General features: G+C 41.6%; 1 protein-coding gene across 2 annotated transcripts in view; it reads right to left on the bottom strand.

Annotated features, from left to right (window-relative positions):
• EEFSEC (eukaryotic elongation factor, selenocysteine-tRNA specific) overlaps positions 1-24,396 on the bottom strand; it is a 247,967-nt gene that overhangs the window by 130,252 nt on the left and 93,319 nt on the right. For both annotated transcript variants that reach the window (XM_036911550.2, XM_036911547.2), the window contains exons 3-4: positions 4,553-4,649; positions 2,054-2,218 (exon numbers count right to left, since the gene is read on the bottom strand). In XM_036911550.2, coding sequence (XP_036767445.2) covers positions 2,054-2,218; positions 4,553-4,649 — 262 coding nt within the window. The remainder of the gene's footprint in view (positions 1-2,053; positions 2,219-4,552; positions 4,650-24,396) is intronic.

The raw sequence follows: 24,396 nt of genomic DNA, 5'->3' as shown, positions 1-24,396 counted from the left end.
CCCCATACCCTTAGCCCTTGCATTGCAGTCACTGATCCTGTCATTGAACACCTTTCCCTCCCTGAGGCTCAGGTCTCCCAACTCAAGCTCTGTCTCCCACAGAGCCCTCTTCTGACACCTCCTTCCTACTTCCAGCTGATTATCCAGGCTGCACACATGCCCTCTCCCACAGCAGAAGGGATACAGGATCAGGGTAGCCCCTAGGGGTCTGCCTCAAGGAGCACAAGGAATGGAAAGAAATTTAGTATTTGATTCATTCTCTGCTCCCGCAAGAATTAACACACAGTCACTATTATAATCTTAATTTTGTTCAATATAAGCTCAGCTTATTCTCTTAATTTTGTGCTTTATTCTTTAAGATTTGCACTCTTAGTTCCTGGCACAGCATGGATTTAAGTGGTGTTCATCCAAGACTAAATGATCTTCAGAGGAGAATCTACAACAGCCAGTAGAAGAGGGAATTACACCTCAGACAGAGGCCCATGTTGGGAAGGTCCTAGGGCTCAGAAGGGCAGGGCCTTGCCTTCCAACTCCAGTTGCTCCCCAGGGTGCCTTGGAACCTGGCCAGCCTGGGGCCTATAACAGGAGCTTCTCTTTTAGTTGGTCTGCCCTGGTCAGGAGACTCTTGCCTAATACCCCCCAGCCCTGCAGGAGGAAGCAAAAGATACATCACCATAAAATGAGCAGAGGGGGAGACCTGAGATTTCCCATCCCTGAAGCTCCCCTTTCCTATATTCTCCCAGGCTGCCCTAGAATGAGGTACGGGTACTCCCTTACCCTCCCCTTGCTCAGGGTACACATTATCACCATGCTCCCCACTCCACCCCCTAGCCTGATGGTGAATTTTATGTGTCAACTCAGCTGGGCCACTGTGTTCAGATATTTAGTCAAGCATTATTCTGGATGTTTCTGTGCAGATGTTTTTGGATGAGATTAACATTTAAATGAACAGACTCTGAGTAAAGCAGATGACCCTCAATAGTGTGGGTGGGCCCCATCTAATCACCTGAAGGTTGAAATAGGGAAAGACTGACCTCCCTGGATAGAAGGGAAATTCTGCTACCTGATAGTCTTCAGGCTCGAATTACAACTCTTACCTAGGTCTCCACCTTGTCTGCTCTGGATTTTGGACTTGCGAGGCATCATAGTCATGTGAGCCAATTCCTTAAAATACATTTCTCTCTGTACACATACATATACATATCTTCCTGGTTTTGTTCCTCTAGAGGACACTTACTAAGACACTGAGTGAGCCAGACAACCTTAGAATCTATTTCAACACAGCCCTCCAGGCCGACCTCCCAGTTAGCATGCAAGCTGAGTATCTCCAGGAAGTGGTGCTGTCCCTAGTCAGTACCCAGGGCCAAGTACATGCCTCCACTTCCATGCACACCAGGCACCAGGCACCAGAATTCCTGTTAGGGTCTTCCTGGTTCTCATTAGTCCTTGTTCCCCACTTGTATTCCCCTGGCGAAGGGGAAGGGTGGTCAGGAAGGCCTATAAGCTTGTCCCTCCAATAAACTAAAACCATTAAGAAAAGCTCACTGAAGAAGGGAAATATCAAGCCACTAAACACCTTCTAAAAGAGAGCCAGGCCAGAAGTTACCAGAACATGGGGGCGGTGGGGAGACACCCAGCATTCTGTGTTTAGTTTTAAATTTTTTTGGTTAAGCAAAAGATACCTAGAAATAAGTCCACGTGTACTTGCCACCCTGACAGAGGGCGTATGTAGAATGGGAGGCTCATACCCAGCACCCTCACCTGTTGGCCATGTGATCCTGAGTCCACTTTGGAGTCTTAACTTCTTTGTCTATAAAGAATACCTAGTTGGGAGGCCCACAGTGGTACATCATAGGCCGCCAATACATGGTGTGGTTCTGAGAATTAGGGAGTGTGATAGTTCCAGAATCCAGCCAAGAAAGAAGGTGGAGCAGAGCAGAGCCAGCTGGCCAGCTGCAGAGAACAGGCCCAGCAGACTCAGCAGCTGGAGAGGGACTGTCCCCCTCTGCTGCTGCTAGAGAGAAGCCAAAAGGAAGGACAAAGTAAGACTGACCTTGAGGGCAGGAATCTCCACACTGTCACCAAGGCTGATGGAGCCTGAGAGGATGGTCCCTGTCATCACAGTGCCTTGGCCTTTGATGGAGAAACAGTGGTCCACAGACATGAGGAACGGTCCCGAGGGGTCTCTTGCTGGGATGGAAATCTGGGACGTCAGGAGCTAGAAAAGAGATATTGATGCCACACCCTGTCGAGGAGAGCAGCCAGAGTGGGCCAGGCAGGGGAGGGCTGGGTGGGACAGGGCCCAGGCCCCAGGGATCAGAAATGGACAACCCCAACTGCTCTCTGAATTTCAGCTATGCTCCCGGCAACTCCTCTCCATGCAGACACAAAGGGCCCCTGCAGAGCCTCCTCTGTCTTCTCCTGTGGGGATCCCTTGACAGGCCGGGCCTCCAGGCCCCCGTCCACACTGCAGCAGAGGCAGCTGCTAAAGGACACCTTCAGTCATATCGTTCCCTGGCCTCACACACCTTCCCCCCTCCAGATGCTGCACGATTTAAGGTTTGTACACGTCTAGCCCCTCAGCACTTCATCTCCCTCCACCACGCCTCCCAGGCACCAGCATTGGCAGGCCCTGGAAGTTCACAGCTCCTCAGCCTCCCCTGCCTGGGGACACTGCCTCTGTGAAGGCTTTCCCATCCCTTGTGTGTGGCCAGGTTCCCCACCACCACCACCACCACAGCTACCCCACTATTGTGATCATCTGTCTCTGTCCTGGGGCTGTGACTACTTCTGGATCTCCAGTGGCTGACATCGTACCTAAGAGAAGGACAAGTGGTGGAAGGACACTGAAGGCTGCAGGAGAGCAGAGCCGCCCAGGGCAGCTGTCTCAGTCTGGTAGGGCAGGAGGGGGAAGCCCAAACCCCAGACAAACAGGGGGGCCACCTAACTGCCCCTCCATTTGTGCTTCTGCTTCCTGTCTCTGCTGACTCTTCTCATCAGCTTCAACCTCAACCAGCCCATTTTCCACATACCAGCTATGTGCTCGGAGATGCTGTCAGAGCTGATTACCAATAAACAAACGGACATAAAGGCTGTACTCTTCCCTTTATTTTGCTACTTTCTGATTTCATTACAGAACAGGCTGTCAAAAAAGTATTCGGTAGTGAATGTTCCAAACTCTTAGTCTTGTGATAACAATTCTTTTGGAAAAAGACTAAAGATTCAAAACAGGCTTGGCCTGAGAATTATGCAGAGGCTTCTTAAAGGAATATGCAAACATCTTTCACAGCAGCATTTCTGTGGACTTTGCTTTAACATAAACAACTATCCCAGGCTCCCAGACCAGTGTGCTCTCTGGTACTGATGAAAAAGTAACCAGTCTCACCCAGAAAATGTTTGTTTGCTAAGTCAGAAAGATCAGCTCTATGTAATCACAGAAATGGAGACAGTGCACATGGCCACACCTGAACACAGTTCTGCAGACACAATGCAGGCAGACTTCAAGGATACCCCACCAACCGACCTGGGTCTGAATCAGAAACGGACTCAACGGGTACTTGCCATGAGACCTTGGGCAAATTACTTACCCTCTCTGAATCTCAGATACATCCTTGGTAAAGTGAGGATAAGTAACTTAAGCCTCCCAGGGTCATTGTGAATGCTAGTGATCTTGTTCGTGAAGAACTTAGCACAGTGCCTAGTGTGTGATAATCGACTTCACCATCATCACTAATCTGTCATGGGATACAGCACCCTTCCCAGCCCATTGTCTGCATTAACTCATTTGACCCTCACACCGACTCCCAAGGTAGGTGGTGCTATGATGTACCCTTCTTTGTAAGTGAGGGGACTGGGGCAAGAGGGAGCAGGTCATGTGCCTAAGGGTCCAGTGTTGGAACCCACTGTCCAGTCTGAGTGGGGGCACCTCACCACTGAACCCCTCAAAGCTGCCCCCAGTGTTCCGCAGAGGGACACTGCGGTCCCCATTCCCACTGCCATTCTCCCAGCAGCATCTCTGCTACCCTGTCCCGTGGGGGGCTGGGCTCCCCGCCTCTGTCCGCTGGGACCCAGAGGAACAGCCTGGGCTCAGAGGACAAAGCGTCCCTGGCAGAGGCCACAAGGACTTAGGCTGCACCACCCCTGCTGCTTGGCCTGTACCCTCCACCTTCCTCGCCCGCCCCCGCCTGGCACAGGGGGCACACGCTGGAGGGGCTGCTTTGTCTGAGTGGAGGTGTTTGACAAGTGACAGGAAAAAGAAAGACTGAGGAGGGTGTGGACAGCTCTGCAGAGCCTTGGGCTAGAGGGTGGAGGCCTTGGCTCCTGTTTTGCTTTAACTTTCTGAGGGTGGTGAAGGGTGCACTCAGGGTGTCTGGTGGTAGGGGTGGCTTAGGAGTGACTCTGAGGCCTCTTGCTGCGTGGGGCTGCCTCACGGGCACTCCCTCTTGCTCTCTCCCTCTTGCTCTCATTCTCTCTCTCAGACAAAGCAGAATACAAAGGCACCTGCCTGAGTGGGGCTGGGGTCAGAGGCCACCTGGATTCAGGCTGAGAGTACCTCAATGAGCTCTGAGATGCCCTGTGGAGCTTCTGTTTCAGGGGCCTCTGGTCCCCCAGGCTTGGCCGCCACAGGTATAATCGGTGCACCTCGGAACCTGGAAGGGAAATACAAGCCCCCCGTGATTACAGAGCCCATCAGCACGGACACAGAGTGTTTGTGGTACAACCGGCAGGGCACTGAGAATGACAGGCACCCCTTTTACAGCACCTGGGAAGACAATGCCATCTTCCTCCCACTCCCACTGGGCACATGAGGAAATGGCAGCCCCAAAGGGAAAGGTCTTGTGGTGAACAACAGGACATAAAAGGGGCATCTGGGTTTTCACCTACACTTTCAGAACCCACCCTGAGGAGGCAGCAGTGAACCCTGGGCCCCAAAACCCTGCATTTAAACAAACAAACAAACAAAAAACTCCTTGAAGAAGACCCTATATACATCCCAGCATCCTGCAGACCCAGCAAACACTGGTGACCAAGAAGCCCTGCAGATGCACCTGGAAGCACACCCACCATCTCGGTGATCAAGGGAGGGATTCCCCCCTGAGCCCTCCTGGAAAGCCCCAGCCTCTTTACAAAGAGATTCTTACTGAGTATATATTTATCTCTTCTAGTGACAAAAAAAATGGAAAAGAGAAAATACACATCCTATGATCCCACTGTTACAGTGTGCTTTCATCCAGCCTTGGTTTCTCTACGCACTGCCAAGGGATGATTTTTCTCATACTTTGGCTATAGTATGTATATAACGTCAGAGCCTCTATTTTATTTATCATCATCACATAAAGGATTTTCTGTTGGATGACAGCAACAACAATAATAATAATTCATGTGGCTGAGCCAAGCATATAACGTGGATGCTTTCATGAAACCTCACAGCATCAGTATGAAATGCCACTGTTTTATAGATGAAATACTGAGGCTTAGAGAGGTTAATTAATTATTCCAAGTCACTGGCTACATCTCAGAGCCAAATCCCAACCCAGCCCCATCTGACTCTAGAACCAAGGATCATAACTTCCCACATCCCCAGGCCTCCTCTTTCATTTGTAACAGCTGCATTACAGTGTGATCCAGAATTTCCATGCTTTCCTCCATAATATTACCCATTTAGAACATTTCAAATTTTTCACTCTTATAAAAAAGAGTGTGATAAACATGTCGGTGGACATGACTGGCCTTTGTTTTCTTTTGACCTTGCTTTGGTATAAATTCATAGGGTATAAGTCTAAGACTCAACATACATTGAAAAATCAGCAAAATGGTGGAGTAAGGACATTTTAAAAGACTCCTCCATAAAAACAATGAGAACACTTGCAAAAAATTATCAAAATCAACTTTTTCAGAACTCTGGAAATGAACCAAAGGCTTACGGCAATCCATGGAATGTTTATTCAAGTAAAATGGCTGAAGCTTGGTAAGCACAAGAAGCCTTTGCAGCATTTTAGCTTGCCTTATTGCCATCTACCGTTCTCAACTCTGTGGTAGCCCTAATAACAGCATCTACAGAGTGGAAAGCAGCAGCCTTAGAGCCACTGAAGGGGGAAGAATGGGTGTGAGTTCTATCAAGGCTCCTTTCCCAGAGAACTGTCATTATTTTCCCTTTCTGGCAGTTTACTGGAAAGCCCCACTTACAAGGCTGTCTTTATATGACTTGCTTTGGAGCTCAGACATTTGATGAAAATAATTGGAGGTAATTGTTTAACATCATGGTTGCCTGAGGCAGAAGACAATAGTTTGGGCAAAGAACAGGCTAATCAAAAAAGTTAGAGGGAGAAGCTGGGGGGTTTCCATGGAAAGTTTGGAAAAGCTCTGACATATTCCTGGGATTCTAGAAGGTTACATGTAGGCACAGGGCTGTGGTCATAACCAACGCACTGTGCATGGTCAAGAAAGACACGAGAGGGCTCTAAGCTCCCACCTCTGGCTGACTTTGAGGTTCCATGTAAGCAGGAAGTGAAGACTAAGGCAGAACGGTCAACTGCCTGCCTGAGCATTAAAGCATGTGCCAACATGCACATAGAGACCTCTGGCAAAGACTGGGAGACTTACTGGTTCCAGGTATTGAAGGAAATCTCTGTCTAATCATTAGTTGACCATTAAGCTAAAAGAGCAGAGACTTCAGTGGTCACACATGACTTTACAGAATTAGTTCACGAAAGTCACTAAGCAAATAATGAAAGCAAACTATGGAAGTGTGGGGGAAGAGAATCTGATTTGTAGAATTGCCATATTATATTATTCTAAATGTCCAGTTTGCAACAAAAAATTACAATATATGCAAAGAAACAAGAGTATGGTCCCATACATATGAAAAAAGGTGTTAATAGAAACCGTTCCTAAGGAAGCCCTATTACTAGACAAAAACTTTACATCAGCTATTTTAAGTATGTTTGAAGAATTAGAGGAAACAATGTCTAAAGAACTAAAGGAAACAATGAGAATAATGTCTCACCAAATAGAAAATATCAAAAAGAGTTGGAAATTTAAAAAGAAGAACCAAATAGAAATTCTAGAGTTGAAAAATATAACTGAAATAAAAAAATCCATTAGACGGGCTCAGTAGCAGATTTGAGCAGGCAGAAGAATAAATAAACTTGAAGACAGGTCCACTGAGATTATCCAAACTGAAGAAAACAAAGAAAAAATAAAGAAGAAAACTGAATAAAGCCTCAAAGATATTTGAGACATCATCAAACATATCAACATATGCATAATGAGAATTCTAGAAAGGAAGGAGAGACAGAGGCAGACAAAATATCTGAATAAACTTCAAAAACTTCCCAAATGTGTGTATCTATTCTTCAATTAAAAAAAAATTTTAACTTCTCAATTTTGATGAAAAATATTAACCTGCACATCTAAAAAACTCAACAAACTCCAAGTAGGAAACACTCAAAGAGATCCATGTCTAGACATATCATAAGCAAACTGTCGAAGGCCAAAGACAGAATCTTGAAAGAAGCAAGTGACTCATTCATGTATAAGATTAAAAGTAAGATTAACAGCTGATTTCTCATCAGAAACCATGGCACCAAAAGGTAATGGGATGAAATATTCAAAGTGCTGAAAGAAAAAAAATTAAGTCAGTCAAGAATTCTATATCCAACTTCAAAAATGTAGGAAACAATGGTTCTAACATGACCCAGAATGACCATATGGGTCATTTAAGGCTCCATATGACCCAGAAATTTCCTGTGTATACCCAAAAGAACAGAAAACAGACACTCAAATACACACAGATATATGTTCATAGCAGCACAATTCACAAAAGCCAAAGGTAGAAATAGTCCAAATGTCCCTCAATGCTTAGTGAAAGAAATGAAGAAGCCAGACAGAAAAGACCACATATTGTATGATTCCATTTATATTAAACAACCAGAATAGGCAAATCCACTGAGACAGAACACAGATGGGTGGTCCCCAGGGATGGGGAAATAGGGAACAATTGCTTAAAGGGTACAGGATTCCTGAAAGTAGATAATGGTGATGGTTGCATAACTTTGTGTACATTAAAAGGGTGAAATTTATGTTATGTGAATTGTATCTCAATTAAAAAGGAAAAACATACATCCAAAGGTTTGCTACCCTTTTCACTATCATGATGAATATCTGAGATACCTATTTTACTGCAAATACATCAAAATCTTACTATTTTTTATGTATACCTCATTTCAATGAATACTTCCTTAATAAGCCATATAACCTTCAACATCTTCCATCTATTTATTTACTAAATGTATTTTCAGGAGACTATTTTTTTTACCACTCCTAGTTCTTGACTTTGTTCCCTCCAATAAGTGCCACCCTTACCTTCCCCTGACTCTAAAAACTACTCTTAACTGCCACTTCGTATGTAGCCAAGTGTCTAACAGAGTGGGAGTGAGGGGAAGGGACAGGGTCATTTGCCTATGGTGCTGGCTCTGTGTTAGGGGCTTTGCATTCATTCACAATCTCCTCTTCACAGCCCTGTGAGGTGGCTGTTACTACTCCTTCTCCCATTTTACGCATGAGAGCCCTAGGTTGACTAGGGTCTGTAGTTTGCTCTGGGCCACAGAGCTAATGAGTGGTGGAGCTGTGATTAACAGCAACTCTGGGTTTACCATCCACCTGGAGAACATCATGGGAACAATGTTCCGTAAGTCTGGGTTAGAGGCGGAGATGCATGTCTCTTCTCAAATCCATGAGAATTTGGAAAGTGGCTGACCTTCAAAGATCAGGGAACATAACACATTTAAGTCCTATAAATAGATTAACAAAACCCTTGTCTCTAGTCAATTTAGTTCTCAACCCATGACAGAGAGATGATGACAGCTATAATTATAGTACTCAGTATTCTTACAGTTTGCTGTAACTTTCAAATAAAGACGCAAATTTATTGGATCCTTAAAACAACCCCCTGAGGTAGGAAGAATAATTGCTATCATTCCCATATCCAGACTCATTCCTTTGTTCACCAAACATTAATTGAGCCCTATGCAAATGACACTTGGCTAAATGCTTTCGTACACACCATCTCCATTGAATCCTCACAGTAATGATAAGAGGGATAAAATCATCATTTTAAAGGAGGGGAAACTGAGGCACAGCAAGGTTAAATGACTGCTAAAGGGTCCCATGTGAAATAGTAGCAGAAGCAAGGAGTCCAGAGCTCTGTTCTCTGGGCCCCAAAGCCCTGTTTCAGAGCTCTGTCCTTTCTAATACGCGGGACATCCTAAGCATGACCCCCATCATCCCTCACCATGGACAATGGCTATTCGGTCAGATGTCACCTCCAGGATAGGCAGGAGTGGACAAACTTTAGTGGTAGCTCTGCTCCAACCCTTTCTGCCTTTATTTCAGTGTTACCTGCACCCTCTTCGCAAGGTCTGTGAAGTCTGTGTATCTGAGCCATTATTTTCTTAGTTTTTTTTCCTTAAAATAATTCATGTTCTTACTTAGCCACATGTATTGTAAAACACAGTTTTATATTACTGTCTAAAGGGAAAACCAGTAGCACTTGCCACAAAGGTGTAGCAGAAGCCCTCCTACCACCAGCCACTTCAGTGGCATCCACTAGCCGATGGTCTCCATGCCCTCTGCTCTGCAAAGCCTCACCTGAAGGCCTGGTACACTGAGGGCCTGCAGCTTTTAAAAACACAAATCCTGACCAAGAAGAAAATATGAAGGACAGCTTACTTTACTGAATCCAGACCAAATGAATTAATAATAATGCCTGCCTGGATTATGAGTGCTACTTTGTGTAAAACTGAAATTATAGATGATGCAGAGGCCATCCATGCCTCAAAAACACAGCAAGAAGAGGAGGTAGGCCCAAATTCAGAACGCAAACCTGCTCGCAAAGCCAAGAGACCCCAGATGAGCCGGGACCAACTGCCAACAATGTGGTGCTAATGAGGAAGGGGAGGCACAATGCTGAGAATATTGTATGTTCCCCTGTAACAACTTACATTATGGACTATATTATAAAGTAAACATGCACATATATGTTTTAAGTTAAAATATTATGTTTAAAGTATAAATGTGTCATATTTTATGATTCTCTGCTTTAAGAGACTTTTGATTAACCAACCACAATCCCCTTCAGGGGAAAAGAAATCTCCTACTGTAGCTATAAAAATAAACACAAAGAAAACAAAAGAAGACTACAAAATCCTAGCTAGATACTATTTCCCACTGAAGGTTCTGAGCCTGGTTAACAAGTTATGGAAACGTGGAAGACACGATAGCACGAAGTTGAAACATTTTTCTGAACTTAATAGAAGAGATCTAAAGATAACTGAAAAAGGACTGACTTTTGCATGTAACTCCAGCATTTATTTCAAACATTTTGATAGTGGTAAAACACATAGAACATAAAATTTACCATATTAACCATATTTAAGTGTACAGTTCAGTGGTAGTAAATACAGTGCAACCATGACCACTATCCACCTCCACAGCTCCTTTCATCCTGTAAAACTGAAACTCCACACCCATTAAACACTAACTCTCCATGCTCCCACCCCTCAGCCTCTGACAACCACCACTCTACTCTGTCTCTATGATTCCGACTACTCTTAAGTATCTCACGTAAGTGGAATCACACAGTATTTGTTTTCTTGTGATTGCCTTATTTCACCTAGCAAAATATCCTCAAGGTTTATCTATGTTGTTGCCTGTGTCAGAAATTCCTTCATTTTTTAGGGCTAAATAATACTCCATTTTATGGATAGACCGCAACTTGCTGATTCATTCATCCCTCAACGGACATCTGGGTAGCTTCCACCTTTTGGCTACCATGAATAATGCTATTATGGACATGGGTATACAAATACCTCTTGGGGACCCTGCTTTCAATTCCTTTTGGTCTGTACCCAGAAGTAGAATTGTGACATGGTAATTATATTTTTAATTTTTTGAGGAACCTCCATATTATTACCCATGGCAGCTGCACCCTTCTCTACAATCCCACCAACAGAGCATAAAGGCTCTAATTTCTCCACAGCTTCACCAAGTTACTATTTTGTTTTTTGATAGCAGCCATCCAAATTGGTGTACAGTGGTACCTAACTGTAGTTTTGACTTGTTTCCTTATGGGTTGGTGATATGGGCAGTATTTCACAAACTTATTGGCCATTTGTATATCTCCTTTCGAGAAATGTCTATTCAAGTCCTTGGGTCATTTGGTTTTTGGTTCTTCAGTTTCTCTAATTCTGCAAAAAATATGATTGGGATTTTGGTACAGATTATGTTTTGTATCTGTAGATTGCTTGGGATAGTATTGAGCTGTCTATTTTGATTACATTATCAAATATGTAATCTTATCAGATATATGGTTCACAAATATTTTCTCCTATTCCATAGGTTGCCTTTTTACTCTGTTGATACTGTCTTTTGATGCACAAGTTTTAAAAATGAAATCCAATCTATTTTTTTCTTTTGTTCCATGTTCCTTTGATATCATATCCAAGAAATCATTGCCAAATCCAATGTCATGAAGTTTTTGCCCTACGTTTTCTTCTGGGAGTTTTATACTTTCAGGTCTTACATTTAGTTCTTTGATCCCTTTTGAGCTAACTGCTGTCTATGGAGCAGATAAGGGTCCAACTTCATTCTTCTGCAAGTAGATATCCAGTTTTCCCAGCATCATTTATTAAAAGACTGTCCTTCCCCACTGAAGGGTCTTAGCCCACTTGTCAAAACTCATTTGATCACATATCAGAGTTTTACTTCTGGGCTCTATTCTATCCATTGCTGTGTATGCCTCTCCTTATGCCAGTTCCAGTTTTGATTGCTGTAGCTTTGTAGTAAGATTTGAAATCAATAACTGTGAATTCTCCAGTCTTGTTCATCTTTTTCAAGAACATTTTGGCTATTTGAGGAACCTTGAGACTCCATATGGAGTTTAGGATGGATTTTTCTATTTCAGCAAAAAATATGATAGGGATTTTGATACACATTCTGTTGAATATGTAGATTGCTTGGGATAATACTGATATCTAAAGAATGTTAAGTCTGTAAACACGAGATGTGCTTCCATCGATTTATGTCTTTAACCTCTTTTCAGCAATGTTTTGTAAGTTTTCACTACGTAAATCTTTCACCTCCTTGGTTAATTCCTAAGTATTTTATTAGTTTTGAAGCTATTTTGGAATTGTTTTCATAATCTACTTTTCATATGGTTGTTAGTACACAGAAATGCAACTGATTATTATGTGCTTTGTATCCTGCTACTTTGCTGAATTTATTTATTAGCTCCAACAGGCTTTGTGTGGAATATTTAGGGTTTCCTATAGATAAGATCATATCATCTATAGAGATAATTTTACTTCTTCCTTTCCTATTTGGATGACATTATTTCCTTTTTTTCCTACTTGTTATAGCTAGACCTTCCCGTACTATGTTGAATAGAAGTGGCACAAGTGGAAAACTGTCTTGTTCCTGGTCTTAGAGGAAAAACCTTCAGTCTTTCACCAATGAGTAAGGTGTTCCCTGTGGGTTTTTCATGTATGGCTTTTATTGTGTTGAGGTAGTTTCCTTCTCTTCCTAGTTTGTTGAGTGTTTATCATGAGAGGGTCTTGAATTTAGTCATGTTTTTCTGCATCAATTGAAATGATCATGTGAGGTTTTATCCCCCTTCATTCTATTAATTTGTATTACATTAAATGATTTTTGTAATGTTGAACCATCTTTGCATTCCAGGAATAAATCCCACTTGGTTGTTTTATGTAATCCTGTATGCCGCTGAATTCAGTTTGCTAGTATTTTGTTGAGGATAGTTATGTCAATGCTTAGAAGGGATTTTGGTTTGTAGTTTTATTGTAGTGTCTTTGGCTTTGGTATCAAGGTAATGCTGGCTTCACAGAATGAGTTAGGAAATGTGCCCTACTTTTCAAGGGGTTTCTGGAGTTTAAGGGTGGGTGTTAGTCCCTCTTTAAATGTTAGAATTCACACATGAAGTCATCAGGTCCACAGCTGTTCTTTGTCAGGAGATTTCTAAGTACTGATTGAATCTCCTAATAGTTACATTCAGATAGTTTATTTCTTTTTTAATTAATTAATTAATTAATTAATTAATTTTTTATTTTTGCTATCATTAATCTACAATTACATGAAGAACACTATGTTTACCAGGCTCCCCCCTTCACCAAGTCCCCCATACACACCACACTGCAGTCACTGTCCATCAGCGTAGCAAGATGCTGTATAACCACCACCTGTCTTCTCTGTGTTGTACAGCCGTCCCCATACCCCCCCAAAACACTATACATGCTAATCGTAATGCCCCCTTTCTTTTTCCCCACCCTTGTCCCTCCCTTCCCACCCAACCTCCCCAGTCCCTTTCCCTTTGGTAACTCTTAGTCCACTTTTGCGGGGTGGATGTAGTCTGGCTGTTGTCCTGTATCTTCTGGTCTCTCTTTTAGGGATAGTTGTACTTGTTGTATTTTCAAAAATATATATGTTTTTGGGAGGAGATTCCCACTCTCCTACTCATGCCACCATCTTGGCTCCGCCTCCCAGATAGTTAATTTCTTTGTGATTTACTCTTGATAGGTTTTGTATTTCCAGGGCTTTATCTATCTCATCTAGGTTATCCAACTTGTTCATGCACATTTTTAAAAGTATTCTCCTATAATCCTTTTAATTCTTGTAGAATAAGTAGTGATGTGCCCATTTTCATTTCTGATTTTAGTAATTTGTCTTCTTTTTTCTTTAGTCCATCTAGCTAAAGGCTTGTCTATTTTGTTGATCATTCAAAGAACCAACTTTTGGTTTCATTGATTTTCTCTATTGTTATTCTATTCTTTATTTCATTTATCTCTGTCCTAATGTTTATTATTAACTTCCTTCTGCTACTTTTGGGCTTAGTTTATTCTTCTTTTACTAGTTCCTTAAGTTGTAAAGTTAGGTTGTTTATTTGAGATCTTCCTTGTTTTTTAGTGTAAGAGTTTAAAGCTATAATTTCCCTCTTAGAACTGCTTTCTGCATCCCACAAATTTGGTATATTATGTTTTCATTATCATTTATCCTAAGTATTTTCTAATCTCCCTTGGGATTTTTACTTTGATCTACTGGTTGTTTAAGTACATGCTGTTTAACTTCCACAAATCTGTGAATTTTCCAATTTTACTTCTGTTGTTAATTTCCAATTTCTTCCTGCTGTGGTCAGCAAAGATATGTTTCATGATACCTGCCTTTTTAAATCTACTAAGAATTTGTGGCCTAACACATAGCTCTCCTGGAAAATTTCCCACGTGCACTTGAAAAGAATGTGCATACTGCTGTTTTGGGGTAAACTGTTTTGTATACATCCTATTAGATTATTTGGTTTGTTGTGTTTTTTAAGTCCTCTATTGCTTCATTTACCTTCTGTCTGGTTGTTCTATCCATTATTGTGAGTGTGATATTGAGATCTCCCCTATTTCTGTAGAACCATTTCTACCTTCAGTTCTTCAGGTTTTGCTTCGTGTATTTTAATGGTCTGTCATTAGGTGACTAAATGTTTATAATTTTTATATCCTCTTGCTATACTGAAATTTTCATTACTATATAATGTCCTTCTTTGTCTCTATTGTAATCTTTTTAAATTTAAAGTCTACTTTGTCTAATAAAAGTATAGCCACACCTGCTCTCTTTTGGTTATTACTTGCATGGAATATCTTTTTCCACTCTTTCACTTTCCATCTGTTTGTGTCTTTGGGTCGAAATTGAGCCTCTAGTAGACAGTATGTGTTTTTATCCATTTTGCCAATCTCTATCCTTTAGTTGGAGAGCTTACTTCATTAACATTTAAAGAAATTGCTACTATGGAGGCATGTACTTCTATCATTGTGCTGTTTGTTTTCTATATGCTTTATAGCTTTTTGCCTAATTTCCTGCATTACTGTCTTTTTTGTGTTCAGTTGATTTTTTTTGTAGTGAAATATTTAAATGCCTTTCTTATTTCTTTTTGTGTATATTCTATAGCTATTTTCTTTGTGGTTAACATGGAGATTCCATTTAGTATCCTAAAGTTGTAAATTCTCATTTGAATTTATATCAGTTTAACTTAAATAACATATAAAAACTCTGATCCTATACAGCTTTGACCCAAACCCTTTCTGTTGTTCCTACCACAAAATGATATCTTTAAACATTGTATGTCCCAAAAAATAAACTAGTAATTCTTTTAAATGTAGTATTATACGGAAAACAAAATGCAGAGTTATGAACCAAAGTTACAACACTACTAGCTTTTACATAAATAATTACTTTGGTTTTTTACATGTATTAGTCTTTTCAATCATGTAGAAAAAAACACATGGAGTTACAAACTGTTGTTACAATAACATTAGCTTTTGTAATTGCCCATGGATTACTGAGATCCTTATTTCATCACAAGGCTTTGAGTTACTACCTAGGGTCCTTTCATTTCATTCTGCAGAACTTGAGCATTTTTTGGTAGGGCAGATCCAGTAGTAACAAACTGCCTCCACTTTCATTTATCTGGGATAGTCTTACTTTCCCCCTCATTTTTCAAAGTTCTGTTGGATATAGGGCTCTTGGTTGATAATATTTATTTTTTTTTTTAGCACTTTGAGCATATAGGCCCACTACCTTCTGACCTCCATAATTTCTGATGAGAAATCTGCTTATTATCTTATTTAGGATCCTTATATGTTATGAATAATTTCTCATTGCTTTCAAGATGTTCTCTGTCTTTATCTTTTGAAAGTTTTATTATAATGTGTGTTGGCATGGGTCTGAGTTCATTTTACTCAGAGTTAAGTTTCTTGGAAGTTAACATTAATGTCTTTCATCAAATTTGGTAAGTCTACTCCTCTGCCCCTTTCTCTTTTCTCTTGGGATTGCCACAATGTGTATGCTGGTCCACTTGAGATAGTGTGTCATCCCTTAAGCTCTATTCACTTTTGTTAAATTTTTTTCTTTCTGTTCCTCAGACTTGATCATTTCCATTGTCCTATCTTTAAGCTCACCAATTCTTTCTTCTACCTACTCAACTTTGCCTTGATTCCCTGTAGTGCTTTTTTAAAATTTCAGTTACTGCACTTTTCAGCTCCAGAATTTCTATTTGGTTTCTTTTTAGGTTCTCTGTTTCTCTACTGATATTTCCATTTTGTTCATACATTGTTTTCTTCCTTGTTCCACATTTTCCTTTAGCTCTTTGAGTGTCCTTAAGATAGATGCTTTAAAGTCTTTGTCAAGTATGTCTGCCATCAGGTCTTTTTCAGGGACAGTTTCTGTTTACTTATATTTTCCCCTTTGATTGGGCCATACATTCCTGCTTCTTTATGTGCCTTGCAATTTTTTTGTTGAAAACTAGACAATCGAGTCTAATATGGTAACTTTGGAGATCAGATTTTTTCCCCTTCCCCAGGAATTCCTGTTTTTGCTATTGTTTGGGGTTTACTATTACTATTGTAGGCTGTCTCTGTGCTAAGAATTAGCCTGAGATGTAAATGTAAGGTCTCAGGTCTTATCTGAGGCTCAGGCTAGGCATACGTGGTCACTTTGCAATTTTCGTCCACATATATACAGTTATTTCTGAATGTCCTGGCCTTTAATGTCTGACTCTTGAAAGGGGAAAAAGAGAAAAATGAAGGGGGGACCAAAAAGGGTCTGGTCCTTTAAATCCCCCACAGGTCACTTCACTCAAGAGCCTTTGTCTCCTGGAGAGGCCCTTCGTACCCTGAATGGCCAGCTTGTCTCCTCCAGTCTGCTGTACTCTAGGAGCTCCCTGTGCTCTGATGATCTGCACCAAGGCTCCTCTGTGGGCAATTCTCAAATCTGTGTCTTCAACCAAGGCCTCTTTCCAGTACTGTAATCCTATCCTATCATCTGCCAGAAAGCAGCTTCCCAACTCTAGCTTTCTGGTTTCTGACCATGGACAATATTCCCCTGGTTTCTGAAGTCATCCCTGGCTACATGGTTCACCAATGTCTTCCTCAGTCACTGCATTTGGTCAGTTCTTCTTTGGGGATCTGACTCCAATCCATTCCCTGATTTTCATTCTCAACAAATTCCACCCTGGTCAGGCTCTTATCACCCCAGGTCACCCATTACCACCCCAGGCCACCCAACTGCTCTCTAAAGTCTGTGCACAGCCCTATACCAAACACTGACCACAGCTGTGCTCACCTTCCAGCAACACCACTTTGAGGCATACTGTCCACTCTACAATTTCATAGGCTCCATGACAACACCAGGATGAAGCCTAGCAACCAGCCTGGTCCACAAGGCTCTCTATGGTCTGCCCCAGCCTCCCCGCACTGACTCACCTCAGCAAACCTCTGGAAGTACAGGTATAAACTCAAGCCCCTGCCTACCACCAAACTCTACTCCCACTGCTTCCCTCACCTGCTCCCCTCCTCTGCTATCCAAACCTAACTCAGGTGATAGGCAACCAGAGGCAAAGCACAGAAGATGGGACGCTGAGCAAGAAACCTAGGACTAACTGCCAATCCACAGCTGACTTAAGTTATTCCACCTCACTTGGCTTCCACTCCTCTATTCAACAAGATGGAGCATGTCCACATTGCAGGGCTGTCTCCCTCACTTTTAAGCTAATGTGTGGAAAAGTGTCATGGGGAGCTTGGAAATAGTCCTAAACCAGGGCAGCCATAGCTGCCCTTCTGTGTGGTCAGTGCCCTGACCTGCACCATATATTTCAAACCTCACCCTTGCTTAGTTATTACCTGGCCTTCTAAATCCAATTTAAAGTCCTGACTTCTCAGGACAGAGCAAGCCCTCCTCTCTCAGCAGCCCCTGCTGCTCTAAGGAAGCCACTTCAGCTCCAGTCTTTACCGGCTTGGCCAGTCTCCCACTACTCCTTCCTCCACTGGTTTGTCTTTCCTGCCCAGGGGTTCAGTGCCCTCCTCAGAAGGGGCTGGGGATGTGCTCAGTTTGGCTGGCCTTTGACTCCATGCCACACTGCTCCTGGCCTACCTGGGGGAGCCCTTAAATAAAGTTGGATTCTTTTTTTTTTTAAGATGAGAGGAAGTAACTCTGAGAAGCTGGAGTTTCTTAAAGAGCAGGCAAAACAATCTCAGGAGCCACTGGCTGCCCAAAGGTCAGTGTGACAAGATGATGCAAGTTCACAGGGGAGATTCCAAAGAAGGCCTGAGACCCATTCACCAATCAATTCCAGAGCAGCTCGGGCAGGCCGTGCTGCCCCCGCAGAAATAACAGGTCTTACATGCTTGCCTTGAGAAGAGCAATACCCAGAGGAATGCAAGAGAGTTTCTTGGAGAGGGAAGGTGAGAGGAAAAGAATGGAGTAGTGAAGAGAGAGGAAAGACATAAAAACACTGAGGAAGAGAGAGTAGAAAAGAAACACAAGAGAAAAAAAAAGAAAAGCAGCTGAAGGCTCAGTGCCTGCTCTGCACACACTATGCTGCATCCTCTCCATGTGATCCCAACACCCCACAAACGGGCTTGGACCCATATTTTCAGAGAAGCCAAGTGACTTGCTCAGGACTGCCAGGGGACCCAGGGAACAAGTAGCTGCTCTGGAGGAGTCCAGAGTCCCGTCCTCTCCCGTGGAGGAGAGGGAGGGAGGAAGAGGCCGTTCTCAGTCTGAAGGGAGGGCTCCAGCCACAAAAATCAGCAAACCCGGACCCAACCATGAGCCAGAGCCCAGTACATGTGCATCGTTTCTGCTTACAGTCCAGGAGCCCGAGGCCCAGAGGGACAGAGAAGGGTAAAAGCGTGCACTGAGAATTCCAGCGATTAACCATAAAGCTTTCGGAAATTCAATTATTTTTTATCCAAACCCTTTTGGGCAATGTATTGTAACAAAACATTAAAGGCGTGTTGGTCTGTGTGTCTGGCCTTTTCCCAGGCTCAGGAGAAGCCGGCCTTGCTGATTTCCTGAACATGCCACACACAGGGGCATCCCGGCTTCTGGAGGCAGAAGTAGAGTTCAGCAGCCCCCGAGGGAGACAAGTGGTCTCTCCTGCCTCAGGTTTCAGATCCAGACTAGTGTCTGGGTTCTAGGAGTACAAAGGGCTCCAATCAGCAATGTCAGGAAGAGCCCTGAGCCCAGCCGCACAGCTCAGCAATGCAGGCAGGAGCTGACCTGGAGCAGATTCAAGGGCTTCTCCTGTTCCCAGAGCCCCATCAGACTCCCCTCGCAGCTGTGGTACATCACGGAGGGAGCCAGGCCCAGACATGCTGACTGTGCACTCAGGCTGACCTTCGCCAACAAACCAAAATGATCTCAGATAAGCAAAAATACAGAAACAAAAGCGTGTGTGTGTGTATGTGTGTATGTGTAATTTGTGTAAAAGACATAAACAAATAGAGCACAGGTTTCCCCATTATCCAAAATTTGTAGAGCAATCCTATGGAACCTTCATTAGCTAAAAAGGCATAAAGTGAAGAAGCAACTGTCACTAATTTGTATGGAAAATTTTTTGAGCATTTCCGGACCCAAAAAATAACCTCTCTTAGGTTTTTCTGATACCTTAGAACACATCTTGCTAAAGGATGTGCAAAATGAGTCAAGATAAAGCACAGATGTTCAGAGACATAGTTCAGGGCTATCGCAGCTCCATGCTGAGATGCTGAGTGTGGTTCCGGGAGAGGGAGCCTGGTGGGGCCACCCTCGCTGCCCATGACTCTACAAAACAAACACTAAACACTATATTTTGCTTTTTGCCTTTTCTCATAAAAGCAAAATGTGCTTCATAAAAGTGTAACATGACATCCACTTTCAAAAGCAGAGGATACCTGTACAAGTTTTAGGTTTGGAACAGTAGAATTCAATATAGCCAGTATTTATTATGCCTTATTTTTCTCAGCAGTCAAGCCATATACAACACCTACTGGTGGGTAACTGTGAGAATCTGAATGACTGCCCATGTGAAATCCCTAGCACAGTGTCAAGTAGGTGCTCCACATATTACAGCTCTTATTACTAAGCACCCACTATGCACGAGACTCCATGTCAAATGCTGCCTCATAACAAATGCTGTGAGGTTGAACTCATCAGCTACCATTTTACAAAGGGAGAAATATCAGTTCAGTGAGATACAGTGGATTGCCCAGACCAACAGCAAGTCAGCCACAAAGCTAGTATGCAATGCACACCTTGTAAGAGTCAGCCCAGCAGCCGCAAGTCACTTGCCACTGGGCATTCCATCCAGGGCCAGGCAGGCAGGGCTGGTGGAGCCCTGGGTGGACTCAAAGCAGACTGGCCTTGGCTAAAATGGAAACGAGGAAATAGAAAGTGTTTAAAAAGTAGGAGGAAACAGAGGGAGTGTAGGAGAGAGATGTATCAGGATGATGTCAGATGATAGCATTTAGTGGAAAAATAAACAGAAGAGCCTAGAACACAGAACAGCGTCAATGTTGTGATAACAACTACCTCAAACTGTGTACATGTGGGAAAGACTGACAGGGATCCTCCATAAAAAACACTTTAATTTGATGTATTGGGAAGACTTTGGGTAGATTTTTATCTTCTATTTTGGTTTCTGTTAACATTGATAAATGCTTATGCAAGAGTAATTTTAAATGCTTCCAGAGACAAAGAAATCACAAAGAAAAACAAAGAGTTTGACTACATAAAAATTAGCAACTTCTGCGTGTCAACAGAAGCAACTAAAACGGAAAGGCAAACAACAAATGCTGGAAGACTTACTTATAGCACAAGTGAGAGGCAAATGGCTAATTATAACAGCATCTTTACTGCTATTAAACATTCCTGAAAATCAAAAAAAGTATTAAAATTGCAAGAGGCAAAGAGACAAAATATAGGGACACAATTCAAATAGGCAAGAACACAACTACTTAATACACTTCAGGGAAAATGTTCAATCTCACCAGTAATTAAAGAATCGCATATTAAACCAAGAGTAAAATATAGCATTTCTATCCCAACTAAGGTTCATATGCATTTGAAAATTAGAAATCAAAGTTAGCTGATTATATATGTGTAAAATAGTACAAACCCTTCTGGAAAAGGATATGGCAATGTACAACAAAAGGCTTAAAAGGACTCCTACCCTCTGACCCAGTAATCTCACATCTGGAAATCTCTTATGATGAAAAAACTGAAAATACAGTCATAGTTTAATGATGGTCAAAGATGCTCGTCCCAGGGTCATTTACTTATGAGAAGGAAAACTTAAGCCAGTTTAAAGGGTCAACAAAGAGTGATGACTACCTGAAGAGCTGCTATATAAAAATGTTCAGTAATAAAGGCAAAAGTCAAAAATGTAAATACTTAATGATCACAATTACATGTTTTAAAGGAGAAAATTAAATTCAGCAAAGTTGGAGGGTACAAGATCAGCACCCAAAAATCAGCTGTATTTTTATACACCAGTGAAATTACTAAAAAGGAAATTAAGACATCAATCCTATTTATAGTATCCAAAACAATTAAATACTTAGGAATAAATCTAACCAAGGATGTGAAAGACTTATATAATGAGAACTACAAAACACTGATGAAAGAATTAAAGATCTAAAAAACCAGAAAGACATCCGTGTTCATGGCTTGGAAGACTTAATACTGTTAAGATGTTCACATGACCCAAAGTGATTTGCAGATTTAACACACTCTCTATTAAAATTCCAACAACCAAATCTGGCAGAAATGGAAAAGCAGACCCTCAAATTCATATGGGAATTGCAGGGGCCTCAAATAGCCAAAATAATCTTGAAAAAGAAGCATAAAGTTGGAGGATTCAACTTCCTGACTTTTAAACTTACTACAAATGTAAACAAAGCAGTATGGTACTGGCAAAAGGGCAGATGCCCAGACCAACAGGACAGAACAGAGAGCCCAGCAGCAAATCCATCCATGCATGGCCAACGGGTTCTTCTGACAAGGGTGAAAGGGTAAGGACACTCTCTACAAAAAATGGTTCTAGAAAAACTGGATAGCCACATGCAAAAGAATGAAGTTGGGCTCTTAACTTATACCATATACAAAAATTAACTAAAAATGGATCAAAGACATAAACTTAAAAGCGAACACAATAAAATTCTTAAAAAAACAATGAGGAAAATCTTCATGACACTGGATTTAGTAACAATTTCACAGATATGATACCAAAGCACAGGCAACAAAAGAGAAAATAAATGAACTGTATTTCATCAAAATCAAAACTTTTGTGCATCAAAGGACATTATCAAGAAAGTGAAAAGAGACAGAATGGGGGAAAACATTTGCAAGTAATATCTCTGACAAGGGATTAATGTCCAGAATATATAAAGAACCTCAAAGCTCAACAACAACAAAAACCTGATTAAAAAATGGGCAAAGGATCTGAACAGGCATTTTTCCAGAGAAGATGTACAAAAGGTCAACAGGTATATGAAGAGATCCTAAGCATCCCTAGTCATTAGGGAAATGCAAATCAACACCACAGTGAGGTAGCACCTCATGCCTGTTAGAATGGCTGTCTTCAAAAAGGAAGAGATACAGATGCTGGCATGAATGCGGAGAAAAGGGAACCTCTGTGCACTGTTAGTGGGAATATAAATTGGTGCAGCCATTATGGAAAACAATGTGGCAGATCCTCAAAAAATTAAAAATAGAACTGCCATATGATCCAGCAATTCTACTTCTGGAAATTTATCTACAGGAAGCAAAGGTATCTGCACCCCCATGTTCACTACAGCATTATTTACAACAGCCAAGAGAGTGAAACAAGCTGAGTGTCCATCAATGGATGGCTGGGTAAAGAAAATGTGATTACACACACACACACACACACACACACACACACACACACACAAATGGAATATTATTCAGCCATAAAACAACAAGCACATCTTACCATTTGCGACAACATGGATGAAACTTGAGGACATCATGCTAAGTGAAATAAGGCAGACAGAGAAAGACAGATACTGTATGATCTCACTTATATGTGGAATCTGAGAAAAAAAAAACAAAACTTATAGAAAAAGAGATCAGATTTGTGGCTACTATAGGCAGGGGTTTTGGAGGGAGGTTTTAGGAGGTTTAAGAGGAACTGGAGGAAAGTGGTCAAAAGGTAGAAACCCCAGTTATAAGTACCAGGGATGTGACGTATGGCATGGTGACTACAGTTATCACTACTCTATGGTATACAGGAAAGTAATTATGAGAGTAAATCCTTAAGAGTTCTCATCAGGAGAACATTTTTTCCTTTTATCTTTCTTCTTATTGTCTCTACATGAGAAGATGGATGTTAGTGGAACCTACTGTGGTATTGATTACAATATATGTAAATCAAACCATCATGCTGTACACCTTAAACTTATACAGTGATGTATGTCAATTATTTCTCAATAAAACTGGAAAATAAAAGACAAAAAAAAAAAAACACCCCACAATGAGATACTTCAGACCTACCAGGATAACTATTAAGAAAGGAAAATAATAAGGTTTGGTGAGGATGTAGAGCAACTGGGACCCTAACACATTGTTGGTGGGAATGTAAAATGATGCAGCCACTGTGGGAAACTATTCGGTGGTTCCTTAAAAAGTTAAGCATAGATTTACCATATGACCCAGTAAGACCATTCCTAGGTATATGCCCAAGGGAATTGGAAGCAGGGACTTGAATAGATATTTGTACCCCCATGTTCATGACAGCATTGCTCACAAAAGCCAAGAGGAAGCAATCCAAATGTCTATCAATAAACGAAAGGATAAACTAAAGATGGTAGACTGCTCAACAGAATACTGCTGAGCTATAAAAAGCAGTTAAATTCTGACACAGGCTACAACATGGATGGTCTCTGGAAGCATTATGTTTAGTGAAATAAGCCAAACACACAAAGCCAAATATTGTATGATTCCATTTATAAAAGGTACCTAAAATAGGCAAATTCATAGAAGCAGAAAGCAGAAGAGAGGTCACCAGAGGCTGGAGGATGAGGGGAAGGCAGGGATCTTTTGTTTAATGGGTAGAGAGTTTATGCTGGGGATCCTGAGAAAGCTTCAGGTCTGACAGTGGTAATGGGTACAGAGCTTTGTGAATGTACTTAATGCCACTGATTGTACATTTACAAATGGTTAAAATAATAAATACTATGCTGTGTATATTTTACTACAACCTTTAAAACATGGAAGAAATGGGGGGGGGGCAGTATTATGCATAATGAAAAGATAGGAATGAAATAAACCAAAGTGTCAATAGCTATTATTCTGAGAAAAATCCTCGGTGGTCTCCTGTTTCTTTTATTCACTTTCCCACTTATTTTCACTATTTTCCAGATTTTCTTTCAATTACTCTTTGGAAAGAAAAAAGTTTCCTTTTTATGCTCTTCAGGATTTGATACATCCATAGTTCACCAGCCCAAATTCTTCCTTTCCGGATAGAAAGTTTCATCACAATTGGACCAACATTTACAAAGGATT

The sequence above is a fragment of the Manis pentadactyla genome, chromosome 1 (genome assembly GCF_030020395.1).
Source record: "Manis pentadactyla isolate mManPen7 chromosome 1, mManPen7.hap1, whole genome shotgun sequence".
Lineage (NCBI taxonomy): Eukaryota > Metazoa > Chordata > Mammalia > Pholidota > Manidae > Manis > Manis pentadactyla.
Note: the sequence above shows the minus strand (reverse complement) of the source record. Positions and strands in the feature narration are given on the sequence as shown.